The sequence below is a fragment of the Varanus komodoensis genome, unplaced genomic scaffold, assembly GCF_004798865.1.
Source record: "Varanus komodoensis strain SLA01 unplaced genomic scaffold, ASM479886v1 scaffold7_1, whole genome shotgun sequence".
In the NCBI taxonomy this organism is placed as follows: Eukaryota; Metazoa; Chordata; class Lepidosauria; order Squamata; family Varanidae; genus Varanus; species Varanus komodoensis.
The window spans coordinates 12,048,536-12,064,845 of record NW_025336479.1 but is presented as its reverse complement, the minus strand read 5'-3'; the positions used below and the strand labels follow the sequence as shown (position 1 = coordinate 12,064,845).

Here is a 16,310-nt window from a genome sequence, read left to right as displayed (position 1 = left end):
TGGTAGAGGTGATGAAAGCTGTTTTGTGAAACCCTCGCAGAATGTTGGGTATGGCCCTCATGCCTTGTGCTTACTCTATCTTGCCAGATGAAGAGAGATCTCAAATGCTCACACCTTTTAATGATCTTTCACTTGCCTTGATAAAGGTATTACACTACATGGATTTCTGAATTCTCCTTGCTTAAACTGGTATTGAGTGTTAAACTTAGGCAGAAGTTGCCAGGGTCTATTTACCAGAAACATACTGACAGAGGCACGAAGAGAATGCTCACTGGACATAAGCGCTGCAAAAACTCTTGATAAAGTAGACAAGCCAGAAATGTAACCTCATAGCCTTTATCTTGCTGAAAGTTGGGTTTTTAAATGTTCACAGCTCCAAAATCAGCAAAGGGAAGGGGGTGAAAGCAACCCAGAAGGCAATTCCAGGAATGTCCATGTTTCTTTTTCAGAAGAATGTAAGCAAACTTTCAAAAATGATTCACAATACCTGCAGCAACCATCAGGGACAATTCAGATGAGAGCTAGTTGTTATTCCTATAAACACATGCTTTAGAAATTATGGAGCTTTGGTAGGAATTCCCATTGCACCAAGGTGAGACAGCAAAATGGATCCATACATGGGTAAGGGAGAAAAGAGCCATCTTGGGAGCTGATGGGAAGCCCAAGCATGGAAGACTCCAGTATATAAATGCTAAGTTTTAATAGTAGCGAGTATTCACACACTGAAAGGAGGGAAAATATAGTGTAACTACAGCCCTGGATTCTAGAAAGAACTACACTTAGGGTTGCTAAATAGTCATACCCAAATGTATTAATGCTGCACGTTGCTTTGATACACTTTAGTCATCTTCAGCAAATACAACAGGGGGTGTTTTTTACACTGATCAATTATTTCTTACAGGTTGGTCAAGGATATAATTTGAATGCAGATAGAAGGACTGTGGTTATTTGGCTAGTCGAAAACAAAATGATGGTATAAAGCAACACCCTGTAATTCTAAACCCAAGGACATTACTGATAATGGACTGAAAGGCATACATGAAGTAGACATGCTTGAAAGCTACATTCACATACACTGTGTGTGTGCCAGGCAGGGAACTGCATTAGCTGTGACTCCCATCTGGTTTCTTTCACTTGCTTGTCTACATTTTCTGAAAGAACACTGTACTCAAAAGCTCATCCTACTCTCAATATCTTCTCCAATTCCAGGGAATCCCTTTCGCTGCTTGCTAAAATTACTTCCTGCTGTGGATTTGTTTTGTTGATTTATTCTCACAGTGTGCTTTATTGTCAGTTTAGCAGTTGTTAACTGCCTTGGGTGGACCTTTATATAGTCTTTTTTGGCCTTCAATTTTATTGGCAAGTGCCACAAAAATGGCATATTCTAAAACTTCACCTTTTCACAGGACTCAGTAGGTTCTCCTTCTTCACCCAGATGGAAACATCGCTAGAAGCAAAAGGTACATTCATAATTATAGTAGCATTGACAGGGTTGCCACTGGTACTTCTGTGCTTTCTAGTCAAGTTGTGAGTTTGTCAGCAAGTTGTACCACTTCCTCAAAAATCAGATTCACAGCAAAGTCAGATAACCCAACTCCATTGTCAACCCAGCAAGATTCTAAAATTAGAGCTGTCATCCAGGAGTTACGTCCTTCTGTATATTTAAATGGCTTTAAAAATTGGGCTTCTCAAACATAAAGGAACCTTGTTGTAAATATAATTATCGCAGGGTACATGGCATTGGATAGAGTGAAACATAAAAAAAGACCCAGCTCAAGGAACTTATTCAGACCTGTCTGGAAGGCAGATATAACAGAAAAGATGGAGGAATTTAGAATCCTTACCTTTAAACTTTCACATACAGCACGGCTACTTGCAAAGTCAATTTGGGTGGCAGTAAAATGTGACTTGACCACTTGGAAATGAAGGATAACAGTGGCTACTAGGCCTGATTGGCATATGCTACCTCCAAGTACCTGAGTCATATGCTCAGGTACTGCCTATGGGACCCTATGAGCAGCTGTTTGGCCACTGTGTGAACAGAATGCTGGATTAGATGGATCCTTGGTCTGATCCAGCATTGCTCTTTTTATGTTCTATATCTGGTTCATTTAGTGGCTCTTAGAGCTGGGAGAAACCTAGACAAATTGATTACTAAATACAGAGTCTGGTACAATAAGAAACATCAGCTTTTATTTTTAAAAACAGATTACTAGCCCCCAAGATCACAAAGACAACTCTGATACCTTTGGCAGCAATGCCAAAGTCCCAGTCTCAGAAGGCTGATAGATGCAGTATATGGAGAAAGGAGTGAGGATTCAGAACCATGCATAGATTTTCATAGAAGAGTCATAGAAGAACCAAGTACATCAAATAAACAAAAATTAAATTTGTACAATCTATAAAAGCTGCAGCATTCAACTGTTTTTTGACAGAGAAGGTGAGTTATTGTTGTGCAAGATCTGAAAAAAAGATATCCCATACCTTACCCTGCTCCTCCTCCAATCAAAAGCTCAGCAACAATATTTGCTTAACACATTTACTATTACCTGTATTATTGAATCCAAAATATATGCCCTTGCATTTAAATGGATTAAAATGCATTTGAAAGAGTTCGGTTTTCTCTGTGCAGCCCATATCACTACTGTGTGACAGTCACAACTTTATCAGCTACAGTATATTTTCATTGACAAAAATGGTTAATGGCAAGCAGTAGTTGAGAACCAGAGTAGCTTAAGGAACACCTGCTACTGCAATTATCTTGCGTGCTGCTCTCTACATGTAAAGCCATTCTCTAGGCAACTTCCCCCATCCCACCTATCTAATTAAAGTTAAGTGGGGAGTGGGACCTTTTCAATCACGGTACCAACAATATGGAATGCCAACTTTAGGGCGATCTGCCAGGACTTCAGATACCACATTAAAACCTGGCTGTTCAAGATGATCTTTGGGATCAGTTGATTTGCTTGCTCCTGATCTCTGAATCCGAGCTCCTGCTATCATGTAATACATTATAGTTGGCTATCAACTACTCTTTCATTTTATCATTCTGATTTGTTTTTTATATTTTAAAAGCAGGGTATGTTTTTAAAATAATGAAAGTAAGTCTCAAGCCAAAAACATGTCCCTACATTACCTCAGTAAAAATCACATTTTACTGCTATTTCCATTTTGCATGTTTCCTGAACCTTTTCTAGACTATAACGTCCAGCATTCCTGACCATTGGCCATGCTGGCTGGGACTGATAGGAGCTGGAAATCCAGCACACCTGTACAGTCTGATCTAAACTATTAAAATCAAACCTTTGCAAAATTAGTTTGTATTGTATTATTCATTTTAAGTAAGCAAATACAGAGCTGTAATGGACCTCTGGGCAAGGTATAGGGCCCACAAGAACAGAGGGAAGCAACCTGGTGGCCTCAAGATGTTGCCAGCACCACACCCATAATACCTGACAACTCAAAATCCTGGGTGGGGTTGCTGTGAGCTGTAGTTCAAAACGTCTGAAGAGCATCAGGAAACTTATCCTTGTATTAGGTCATATTAATTTTATTTGGCCAGGGCGGCTTGTTTTATAGTGTATGTTTTATATTATATATTTGTATTTTATTGTATATATTTTAAAATGTTATTTTAATTTTTTTGTTGTAAGCCGCCCCGAGGCTTCGGCGAATGGGGCGGCATAAAAATGTTTTAATAAATAAATAAATAAAAATATTAATGATGTCAGCAAATATCTATCCAGTTTCTAATGAAAGAGATTAACAATAATTTTATCAGATTAATTTAGCTGAATTGATAAAAAGTCTATGTACGTAACAAGATGTATATGTACATAACCTTCTGAGTTCATCACAAATGCACAATTTTCCTGACTAATTTATTTTGCAGGAGTCCACGATTGACATTTTACGCAGAACAATCTAACATCTGAACCACATCTACCAGTGACCCATTTAATAAAAGTAATTCTGAAGTAAGTTTCGTTTATGTGCTTAAAAACATACTGTACCTATTGCCTTAAAGCTGTGCTCAATTTAAATGACACAATGTTTTGTGTTCCTTCAAATTCTGCCAAAAATCATGGGGGAGAAAAGTAATGGGAAGAAAAAGGATCAGCATGGATCATTTGTGGATCAGATGGCATATCTCTAAGGAAGTTCTGTGTAACAGCAACAGAAACACAGGTCTAATTAACATTACTTCCTCTACTCATCACGCTTAGATTTGCTGACAACAACAAAAGGGATCAGACTGGACATACAATCTGTAAAGCAGCCTAATTTCTTTTGCTGTACACATAGCAGGAAAGCTACAGAGGCACAGATGCAAGCATTACCTTACAGATCCAGAATGGAGGCCCTTCAAACAGAATTTAATTCTCTTGGGTACTTATTCAATCTATACTATTTGCTCCCATTTACTGTAGAAAATACATTTCCTTAGATACCATTGGCTGTGCTTGCTAAGGAAGAATTATAATCCAATACATCTAGAGAGCACCATGTCGGGAACAGCTGGGATGGGGCAACCAAGCCCTGTACAATTGGCTCCTGAATCTCTGTATTTTCATACCACATTTCCCTGTTATCTCTCACATACCAGTGCCTCCCCTCACCAGAAAGTACCACACTGCACAAAAATTAATCAGATTCAGGATCGAACATAAGCACAACCATGCTTATGCAAGACAAGCACAACTGCAAAGTTTTGATTTAAACAATTTATTTTAAATACAGAATTTGAGTTACCTCATCTTGGAAATAGCTGTCTTGTTTTGAGGTTAATGAAAGCAGCATGGATCAGGCACATGATATTCAATGTAATTAATGAAGTACTGAGTAGAAGAATACATGCATTAAATATGTGGGCATTACAATACTGGTGTAGTAGGTAACACAAGTCACTAAAGAAGCAGCGATAGAAGGAGAGCAACTAGTACACTTAGTTCACGCCATGTCTACTTCTCTTTATACAGGGAGCATAACCATCAACTATTGGCTAATTCTGCCATATAGCAGAGGTGTTAAACATCTTTTATTCTCAATTTCAGAGAAGCTAGGGGTACACATTTTGGAGGAAGGAAGGGAAAAGGGGGAGGAGCCAGCATATTTTAGCTTAAAGGTATCCAACCCTTTTGAACCCATGGACACATTTGGGAATCTGAGAAACAACTGTAGACAACACTACAAAATGCTTAATTTGGTTTTTCTTTTATATCTACTTATTACATCTATGGATCTTAGGATGAGTCTTACTCAGAGAAAACTTTTGTTTCATGTCTCCTGAGCACCACAATGTCTCTTTAATAAGGGATTGTCAGGTAGGTACTGGCTGTGCAATAAAGTAAGTACATCTTTTAAACATACATTTGGGCAATATTCAAGAACTGTTTCTTTTTGTGAGGAGGTACAGATATATGCTTTGTACTGGAACAGCATTTAATATCCATTCATATACATTCTCTTGTGAATTATTTATCTGCTTCATGGGAATGGAAAGTTATTTTCTGCACCCTTTATACAGTTAAAGACAAATGTGGATTCACTTCCTATTATGTATTGGATTGAGGACCTTATAACAATTCGATTTAAGAGTAGCTAGCATATAGACACAGCTTCAAATGGATACTTATCTGGATATTTGTTCTGCTTTTGTTGAAGCCTACGTATAATTGCTAGAAAGCTGCATGCTTTTATACAAATCCATGTACTTACATTAAAAAGGGACATAAATGTAGGGGACTATTGGAACCACAGGGAACCCCTTCAAGGATACCACTGGTTGACCCCATTGGCATTGCTTTGAGGACCCCTGGCTTATAGCTCTTACAGCCAGTAATTAAGCCCTTAGGAGACACATTTCAACCTTTCAGAACAGGGGAACACTGCACAAAACCTGGAAACCATCAAACAATCAGTGACTAAGGGGAACAGGGCGACTCCAGCGGAGGGGGTTCTTTGGGAAACCATGGGGGTGCAGGCCTGAGAATCTCAAAACCCCCACTGTATAAACATTTATTTGGAAAAATGATTGCCTCTGCCAGAGTGGCACCCATAGGATACTATTCTCAGAGTAAAACATGCTAGGGAAAAATATTTAATCATCATCAAAAAATATGTTAAGGATTTTGGGAAGACATGCTGAAGCAAAGACCAAGACAATGTACACCAGAAGCAGAGGGCACAGACATCACTCATGTTGTTTCCCTTATCTAGGAGATGAGATCCTGCAGTTTCTATATACATTCAAACAAGGGGCTATGCACCACCCACTGGCCCAATTGTCTTGCTCTGGGGAACCATTAAGTTGTAATAAGCAATTCTATGTTTAAAGTGTAATGCTAACACTTAGGAGATTTGGTTTGAACTTTCTGTTATACTGTAGGCTTTTTGATCCAATATGTATTAATTATTTCTCATTACTGCTGTGTATCTTTATTTCTTTCTCTCTTTAAAATGGGTATCCTAGCCCAAGTCCAGTTTCAAAGATGTAGAAGGGTATCAGTTGCACTAGTACCAAAGAATCATCTAGGGTGCTTCCAGAAAGATGGCTCCCACTCCTATCAAAAGAATTATGTGGGGGAGACAATTTTTTCTCCTAAATGTTTCCCCTGCTTCCCTGGTAAGAAAAAAGACTGCTAGATCAGTGGGAAAATGCAGGTAGATTACAAACAGATCACAATGTCATATGGACCGCACAAAAAAAATCTATCATTGAGGCTGTTGACTGTACAATAAACCTCATCTGGAAGCATCTCTACTGCAGAAAGAAAGCCATGGTTTGCATGCCCACTGCTTGGATGCTGGACAAAAAGCAAAGCTCAGGCTAACTAAAACCCTACCTTCCACAAGTTCCCAGGAAGACAGATTAAAAAACCAAAATGGAGACAAACAAGAAAGTAGGTAGGTTTTAAATAGTTCTCCAGAAGTCTCATTCCAGCATCAGTCATTTGTCTGTCCTGCAAGGCTGCTGACGGCTACACGATCCCACCTTCCACTTCCAGCAAGGCATTCCAAGCAGAAGTCTCTGCCTTCCATCTAGGTAAGCTACATATAGACACTCTCCTTTCTTGCTAGTATATCCATCTGAGGCCACACTCCTGCCTGCCTGACCGTTCGCAGTTTCAGTCTGCAGCTTCACTGGGGAGTGGGGTGTGGGAGATACATCCATCTTTCTCTCCTGAATTAAGCAGCCTTCATTTGTGTTTTAACAGGGTCAGATGTCTACCTGTCATGCCTGCCTAAAAGCAATAGCAAAAAGTATTAGCATCAGTGCATATACTCTTTAGCAGACACAGTAAGCTATACAAACTCAGATAAGAGAAACTATGCTACTTTTTATATTTACATCTGTTTGGCATATTATTGCAAGACTGTTAGCATACCATATATAGACAAAATAAAAACTGCTGGCAAGCTTTAAATGCACTGGCATGACTACAGCAAATAGACAGGCTGTACCAGAGGCAAAAAACCAAAAAATATTAAGGACTATACAGAGAATCACACATAGGTTCTCTCATGTCACCACTCCCCTCACCCATGAATAAAGACACACGTGGACCCATCAGACAAAGCGTTAAAGGAAATGCTCTAGATAAGGGAAGGAAATGCTGACAGGAGAATGACTTGTGTTCAGAAGCTTAGGAGAGCGACTCCATGTGGAAAGCTGTGCCTGCGGGTTCCCAGACGACTGGGGGGGGGGGAGCATATAAAAACACAAGAGGCCTGCCAGATCTACCAAAAGATCCACTATTATTCTAATAGCCAACCAGATGCCTCTCCGTTGCCCACTAGGCGGGCGCGAAGGTAAAGGCCGCTCCCCTGGAAAGCCCAAGTTTATGGGATAGCGTGCTCGGGTAAAGGGTCTGGCTAAGAGTGCCAGAAGCAGCCGGCGCAGACACACGGCGGCAAGGCTAAGGCCACACACATTTCAGTGCCCTGCCTGCGGCTCGCCAAGCAGACCTTGTGCAGGCAAGGCTCCCGCAGTGCTCCACGCTGCCGCCCCACTCCCGGGACCGGCTCGCCCGGGACCCTGGCGGTTGCGCAGCCCCTGCGCCCCGGGCCCGAGTCCCGCCACCCCACTTCCTGCTTCGCGGGCGTCCCGGAGGCCGGCTTTTCCCCGACAGCGAAGGCACTCTGGCCCGCGCTTCCCCAGCCGCTCCCACCGCTTCCCACAGCCGGCTTTCGCCTCTCCCTGGCCGGCACTCACCACTCTCAATCTCGCCGCCCTTCTTGGCCGTGGCCGCGTTGCCCATGGCCAGGCGGGGCCGGGCTTGGGCTTGGGCTGGGCCCGCGGGGAGGGGGCGCTCTCCCCGCTCGGTCGGTCCAGGCGGCAGGAGGCTCCGGCTGGGCCCAGCCAGGCCCAATCCCCCCCTCCCCTGCCAGACCCGGTGTCGCCTCCGCCCCCTTTCCCCTGGCGGCAGTAGCTGCAGTGGCACCGCCCCAACCTCGCATGCTATTGGATACCAAGGCGGCTCTCGCTCGTTCACTGGTCTCAGCAGCGCAGCATGGGTCATTATTGGCCCCCGGGTCGTGACGAGTCCTTGGTAGGCGCCCGCCTACTTCTTGCGCAAAAGTGTTGAGTAGAAGCCGTACGTCTCTACCGGCTTCTGCGATTGGCTAACAAGAGATTGAGCGCTCTACCCACTTTGGGGCGGAGCCGCTTGACGGCTGGGCCTGGAGTTGAGGGCTCGGAGGGCTATATTTAGACTGCCGAGATTGTCCGTATTCCAAAGAATGCCCATTGTAAGGGTGGAGCTCGGGGTGGGGCGAAATGTATCTCCGGCAGAAGCGGACGGGGCGGAGCGTACAAGCAAAACCAAACCAACCCTAATCTCGAACCTTGGCGGTCTCCAGACAATCAAATCGTGAGGGTTGCGGTGATTTCAGTAGGGATTTGGATTAGCTGCAAACCATGGATTCCATTGTGTTGCAGACGCAGGCTTTCGTTGTTGCGCAGAGCTGCTGTAGTGTCCTCGGTTGACCAATCTGGAATATTGACGGCTTCTTGCACTGGCTTTACAACCAGTGCAGGATCGGTGTACTGGCTTGAGTTTGGGCAGTCTGAGTTAATGCCTAACACGCTTCGACTGTTCCTTTGTTCGTGCAATTCGGTTGAAAAGGACGTTCCCACCCTTTGACTGCATGAAGCCGTTTCCTGGTTTACGTCCATCAGTGTTCGTTATTCATTAACCCGCAGGGTTCTTTGATATAGAACAGTTACCCTGCCCATAAACGTGTTGTAAAAGCAAAACGTGTATATTCTAGAGTTTTGCACCTCTTTTGGGATGCAGACCATGTGAAACCAATGCTGTACAAAGTTTATTCAGATGTTTCTATTTCAACCTAAACTTCCGCAGGATTTGCCAAGACTTGCTAAAGTTGGGGGCGGGGAGAGGGAATAGCCCAAAGCTTATGTAACGAGCTGAACTTATGTAATAAGACTGAAACCTGATGTGTTGTGGTTTGTTGCATTTCGTGACATACAGCCTGCGGATTTTGTAAGGGTTTTTGTTGAGCATCTTACATAACAAACATAAACATTATGAATAGTCTAGACTTGTTCTGTTGCTAATGCTTTAAGAGACAAGACTATACCATCACCAGCATCACCTCTGCTACTAAAGCAAGACAAAAACAACCGTCTTGTGTTGAGACAGCTTGAATACTAATTTTATTATCATTTCAGTAAACTTGTTACTCTGTAAGGTAAAGAGGGCAACAAGGATGATCTTGGGGTTTGGAAACAAAGCCCTATGAGGAGAGATTGAAAGAACTGGGCATGTTCAGCCTCAAGAAAAGAAGACTGAGGGGGGATATGATAGCATTCTGCAAGTGACCTGAAAGGCTGTCACAGAGAGGAAGGGCAAGATCTCTTCTCCATTCCAGAGTACAGGACATGGAATAATGGACTTAAGTTAAAAGAAACTAGATTTAGATTTAGACTAGATTCCTGGAAGAACTTCCTCACTGTCAGAGCAGTAGGACAATGGAACCTATTACCTGGGGAAGCTGTGAGCTCTTCCTCACTGGAGACATTCAGAAAGCTTCTGAGTAGTATGGTGTACCTTAGTGTCCTGCACTCAGCAGGGGCCTGGACCCAATAGCCTTCTGCCCCCTTCCAACACTACTATTATATGATTCTGTGAACTGTTGCTTTTGCATGAACCACGCTACTTTTCAGTAACAACATGAGGGTACAAGGCGCAATGCGAAACATACAAAGGATGCACAGCCAGAGAATGGCTCTAACCTCAATCCACAATTGAAAAACACAGTTGGAGATTCAAGAAACTGACATATATGCTCCTTGGGCCTTGTTCAAGTTTAGATGCTGTAAGAACAGGCTAAATAATGTGAACTTCAGTAATGTTCTGTTCTTTCTGAAGGCCTCTCACAGTAAATGATAAAGATACATTGAGCACCATGGCTAATAATTGTTTTTGCCCTTGAGAATGTGTCCAGCCTTGAGACTTTGCTTAAATTCTTCTCGACATCTTTACCTATGTTTGGTTTTGCTTTGTTTCCTTGCTTTTTCCTCATATGCTTTTCCTGCCTCCCCACGGCTATTATGTTTCAATGTCTGGGGCAGAATTAGACCTTTTTCCTGTTTGCCTATCTCATACACCAATGTTGGAAAGAACTATTGCAGAATTGCAATTCTGACAATAGAATGACATCACTGGATTCAATCCAAAGAATGAAAATGCTGCCATTCTAGTATGCGCTATCAAGTTTTGTTCAACTTATATCCCACATACAAGTTTCCATATAGAGTACCCAAGGAGACTATCAACTCCAATAATAAAGATGCAACAAAACGGTTTTTCAAAACAAAAACAACCTGTAACAAGATGATTTAAAGTAAAGGAGAGCAGATAAATCAGTGATAAAAGATGGCTACATTAAAATTGTTAAGATGAACTGTAGTTTTTAAAAAGTCAGATTAAACCATTGTGAATTCCTGTCTAAACAATTTTAAAAATCTTGACACTGGAAGGACATAAAAGAGGAAATTAGTTCCAGAGTTTCTGTAGATAAGATCCTTCTAAGTACACACAGCCCCCTTATGGTTTTGTGTCTACTTAACTGAAGCAGGAATCAATAACTCATCATGAGAAAGATGGTAGGAGATAGCCCTTACACTATCCCCACAGCCTTGCTCAGTGGCCTTCCAGCTTCTCTCTGTCCCAGACTCCCTGCTTCATGTGCCTCTCACGGCTTCCACCGGGATATACAAAGTTCATGAGTCTGTCTGACAATTATACGGAACTCCCTGATACAGTTAGAACTCCTACCCTCACTCCCATCCTGATTTGAGGTTCAACAAGAACAATAATGGTTAGCCTGCCATGTGTCATGACACACAGCATCACTCTTTTATTGCTATGGGGTAGAAGTTTGCATTGCCATCCCCCATGTTTTTTTTTCTCATTCTGACTCCTTGATTGGCATATCAATGCACTTATATGGTTCCAATCTAGTCATTAATAATTTACTTAGGTCCACCATATATGCTGGAAATTGGCATCGTGTATCCAAGAAGTTTACCATTGTTTTATAGGCTTTTTCCCATGTGGATTCGCCTGTTACACTGCAATCCTAAACTGAATTTCTGCCAGCTGCCAAGAGTTCAGCCAGCAGATCTCTCCTGTGCTGGGTGTGAGAAAACAGAGAGCTTGAAAGGGTCATGCTGTGGTCAGGGCATGTGGGTAACATACAGCCCATCCAACACTCCCCCTCCAATCTGTGTCCATACCCTCTTTGAAACATCAGAGTGATACCAGGTCAAGGTCTGCTTAGAATCAATCCTTTGCCCCTGCAATTGAGGCCGTGGATCCTGGGAGTTTCCCATTTCTTCCTGGTGTGCCTGTCAAACTCTTCCCTCCAGCTGTGTAATTCCCATGACAAGACATACCACAGGTAAAAAGGCAAATGCTGCTCTACCACAAAGGTACTTTCCTTCTGCTTGGAATCCTAGGAGCTGCCATATACTGAGTCAGGCTGTTGGTCCATTTAGCCCAGTACTGCCGAACCTGACTGGCTGAGGCTCTCCACAGGGTCAGGAAGGATTCCTTCCTGGTGCCACCTGGAGATGCCAGCAACTGACCCTAGAACGTTCCGCATGTAAGGTAGGTGCCCTACCACTGAGCCATGGAGCCCAGCTGCAGGAAAGGCGAGACAACTGCCCATTGTCTTTCCCTCATTTCCTTCCCTCCTAATGTTACTCAACAAAGACCACTGACATTTGAGTCACCATCACGAAATGGTATGATTTCCACCATGCACAGACCTACCACTATCTGTTTATATACACACAAGCTATGTAACAGCAAAGGACCAAGTCCTCTGATGCCCAGGTGGTATCTCTTGGATGATGCGGCCTCATTGGCTGCTTGTGTTGGTGGATATGTTGAGGATGGTGGCTTTTGATTACTTACTGGCTGTTTAATTTTCATAGACATGGCAGATTTGACTGTCTCTCTTCCCATCCAACAGCATCCTGCTTCTCCTCTCCAGGGCCTGAGGGGGCCTGGGTACAGCCAATTTTAATCTGGGATTACTTAAACAGATCTGTTTCCTAGCTGATCTTTGCATTAAGATTGCTCTGCCCACCTTTGCTTGCCCACTGAAAGAGGATATCTGTTTGCCTTACTTGTTTAGAACAGTAACAGCCATGATTTAAATAGAAACAAAATAACTTCTCATAGTGGAGATGACTGACAAGGTGGCCGGTACACCTGCTCAGTCTTCTCTAAGTGTGGATGGGCAACTCAAAGCTCTCCTTTGTTATGTTTGTTTCATGTTAAAGCAAACATGAAGCCTGGATATCATTCCAAACAGAGGGCTGTCCTCTGTTAAACAGGACACCTGGCTCCTCTAAGATGTAAATGAGATACAAGTAATGGACTTCAACAGTGCACCTTTCCCAGGAAAAGCAACACCTGGGTGGACCTACTGGATGATAAAGGGAAAGCAGGCATGAGAAGCTGAAGTTTGTTAGGGACTAGTAACAGAGAAGCGGAATGCCACCATGGAGCAGGATTTCACACAGACGCCACAACTCCCTGCTTGGCCTTGGGCCTACCTCTCTTCCTATTTTCAATAGCTAAATCTCTGTGAAGATCCACCTCAGTTTCTAGACCTTTAATAAAACCTACATGCACATCACGCCTTATTTGCAACCAACTGGGCTAGGGAAAGAAAAAGCGAATTTACAGATGTTCTCAGTTGTGAGCCACAATGTTTTCAATGAACATGACTTCATAGTGCCAGAACGAGGAAGCCATTTTGGGAGGCAATGGCCAACTGCCTTCAGCCAGCCCCTTCACGAACTGATGTTTCAGTGAGGCGCGACCACACCTAGTGATGACATTATCTTGACCCCACCTGTTTTGTCATGCTGCATCGGTGTGCTATATGAACAGGTTTGGCTGGAGTTAGGAGGAGCAGAGGTCAAGCCCTGCTCTTTGGAGCATGACATAGGTTGGATTAGGTCCATGGGTTAGAGGTCCCCATCCCATATCCTAGTAAATGTGTTTAAAATTACGCCTGGAGCTCATTCCTTACAAATCTCAGTTACTGTACCTATGCTAAGTGCAATTCAGCAGCAATCATGCGATACTTTGCCGGCATGTGGCTATGAGGGTGCCCTTCGCATCTTCCAGTGGGACAGCACTCTTCCATCTTCCTGGTATTTAAACTGGGTACCAGGGCTGAACTCTGCCATTAACTGAGTCCCAACAGCCAGGCCTGTTATACAGCATTTATACAATGAAGGGCATAGTCCAGTGGGATGCCTGTAAACCTCTGAACTCAGAGGATTATGGGCAACCTCCACAGGGCAGAGGTGACCTTTGCCTCCATGCTTCTCTTGTGCTGTGAAGCAACTAGACCAGGGGTCTCAAACTCAACTTACCTGGGGGCAGTCTGGGTGAGGCTGGGCCGCATCAAGTATTCCACCCCCGCGGTGGTGGTGGGCCGCTCATCCCGCGTGGCTCCCGGAGGCCGGCCCGGGCGCCGCCGGCACTTTGAAGGCCGCAGGGCTCCTCCCCTGTGCCCTGCTGTCCCGGCAAGTGGCCTGCGGGCCGCGAGTTTGAGGCCCCTGAGCTAGACAGCTGATTTCACTCTATTATCTGTGAAACTTGGCAGAGAGAGGAAAGGAGGCTGGAGCCCCTCATGTCCTGGTGGACCTAATCCCTCCCCACATTTCTTTTCTGATGTTGCTCTTGTGACCTCAGAGAAGCAGCCATTGCACTTCTTTGCTTACAGGCTTGGAGAATAGGGCACAGGAGGAGGCAATCTGACCAGAGATTCCGATCTCTAATGTTGGAGCTGTTTTCCGACCACAGATCAGGGAATTTGAATGATCCTATAGCCCTCTAGACACTGTCTAGGGGGTGCAGGATCACTTTGCGCTTTGCAAAGCAAGGCCCGTTATTTCATCAGACGCACAGTGCCACTCTGGATACCCAAAATAGCACTTTCTACTATTGCACTGAAAGTGATAAAACTTGACATTTAATTTTAGCTATCTTGGCTGAATAAGCATGCTCCTTATTATCTGATTTTGAGCACAAGACAGAGTTCAAATTAGGTCAATAATCAACATGCCTGAAATCTGAGCACTGAAAACCATTCATGTTTTTACCAAATTAATACATTTCAAGCAGTTATGAATGCACAACACTCTCAAATGGCACGCTAATTTCAGATTTGATGCTACAAGTGCAAATTAATGAAATTAATCAAACATTACAATTAAAAATGTGAGTAGATTTATTTAGATTTATTTCAACTTTATTAGAGTATATTTCAGTCTCTCCTTCACTGTGTAGTGTCAGGACTATTTCTAACATTATTTTCCTTGGCTACTATTTTGAAAAATTATCTAGGGAAGCGCTAAAAAAACTACCCAGGTGCAGCAACTTAGTGGACATTTAAATTTAAACCACCACAAATTGAAATTGGTTCCACTGCAGCTTTTGGTGCAATATGAACTGAAAGATCAGCTTAGGGGGTTAGGATGATATGGAGTCTCCTTACTCGCATAAAATGCTCCATGTGCAAATTACAGACACAGCAGATCTGCTTCCTAGAGGATCTCCATGCTTAGGATTGCAGTCAGTAGTTGCTGATTCCTAACGAGGAGCCCAAGCGATTCTAGTTTATAAGGGCTGAGGATCTCTAAGAAGGGATCTCCAGCAGCCTCAAGTGATTTGCCAAGATACATGTCAGGGAACCATGGTGATTACATTGGATTTGAATGAAGTTCGTTTTGCAGTAGGTAGATGCACCAAGTAGGTTCAGACAACATGACAAACCATGACTTTTTTATCATTGGTAGTCTGAACCCCATTGTGCTATTTAATTTGGACTGTAGAGATCACAAACAGAACAATTGTCTATTCTATGGTTTCTTGGTACCACTATGGCTTGCTGTGCTGTCTGAAAACCTGGAAAACATAACTTATTGTGGTACCAAGGCCAGCACCTGCTCCACCTGTCTCCAGCCCTAAAGATCATCTGTGGGGCAAGAACAGGTAGTCAGCTGCTCTGCACTGGGAAAAACATGCCACCCCTCTCATGTGAAGAGTAGGGGCCAGGACTGGCTGGGAGCCAGCGTGGTGGCTGCACCACACCACCTCCCTCCATGTGTACCGGAGGGAAGCCCCTGGTGCACATGAGCTGGAGGGGCAAGAATCAACTGGGTGACAGTGTCCGGTTGGGGGCTGCGCTCCTCAGCTAGTTCCCTCTCTGCCACCCAAGTTGCACGTGAGTAAGAGGGGTGAGAATCAGCTGGGTGGTAGGGCCTGGGTGGGGACTGTGCTTTCTGCTCTTCGCTCCCACTTGTGAGGCAGGCATCTTCAACCCGGCAGCCCCCTGAGCGCCTTTCTGCCAAGTGCCAGCACTGAGGGAGAGGCATCACTCACCCCACCCCCTTGCCCCTCACTCTGGCTTGCTGGAGATGCAGCACTAACCTGGCATCCTGGTTGGGGAATGCCTCTCTGGCAAGGGATCAGCAGGGGGATCCATTGAGGCTCACAGCCCCCAGATAGGCACCACTGTAAAGCTGATTGTGGCCCTTCCCACTTGCGCGTGGGAAGGGTATTCCTTTGACATGTGCGCCTTTCTGCAGTGATGACCACCTGATTCCTTCCCTTTTGCCTGCGTGTCAGTAGCCAAGGTTCCTCCTTCAAGCACCAGCCACAGTCTGTTTTCCTTGCGACCAGTCTTTATTGCCTCCAGCACAAGTCACCCAGACTGAATCTCTGAGCACCCGCAGAGCAGTTTGTTGAACTCAG

The 16,310-nt window shown here is 44.0% G+C and overlaps 1 protein-coding gene and 1 long non-coding RNA gene across 2 annotated transcripts in view; one reads left to right on the top strand and one right to left on the bottom strand.

Moving 5' to 3' along the window:
- Nucleotides 1–3,951, top strand: part of LOC123035428 — a 32,759-nt gene extending 28,808 nt beyond the window's left edge. Inside the window, exon 4 of the long non-coding RNA XR_006416940.1 lies at nucleotides 3,893–3,951. This is a non-coding gene — a long non-coding RNA (uncharacterized LOC123035428). The remainder of the gene's footprint in view (nucleotides 1–3,892) is intronic.
- The window catches only part of PRKACA (protein kinase cAMP-activated catalytic subunit alpha), a 66,491-nt gene extending 58,123 nt beyond the window's left edge, over nucleotides 1–8,368 (bottom strand). Inside the window, exon 1 of the mRNA XM_044453587.1 lies at nucleotides 8,216–8,368. Coding sequence (XP_044309522.1) covers nucleotides 8,216–8,261 — 46 coding nt within the window. The 5' untranslated portion in view covers nucleotides 8,262–8,368. The remainder of the gene's footprint in view (nucleotides 1–8,215) is intronic.
- Nucleotides 8,369–16,310: the final 7,942 nt, after the last annotated feature.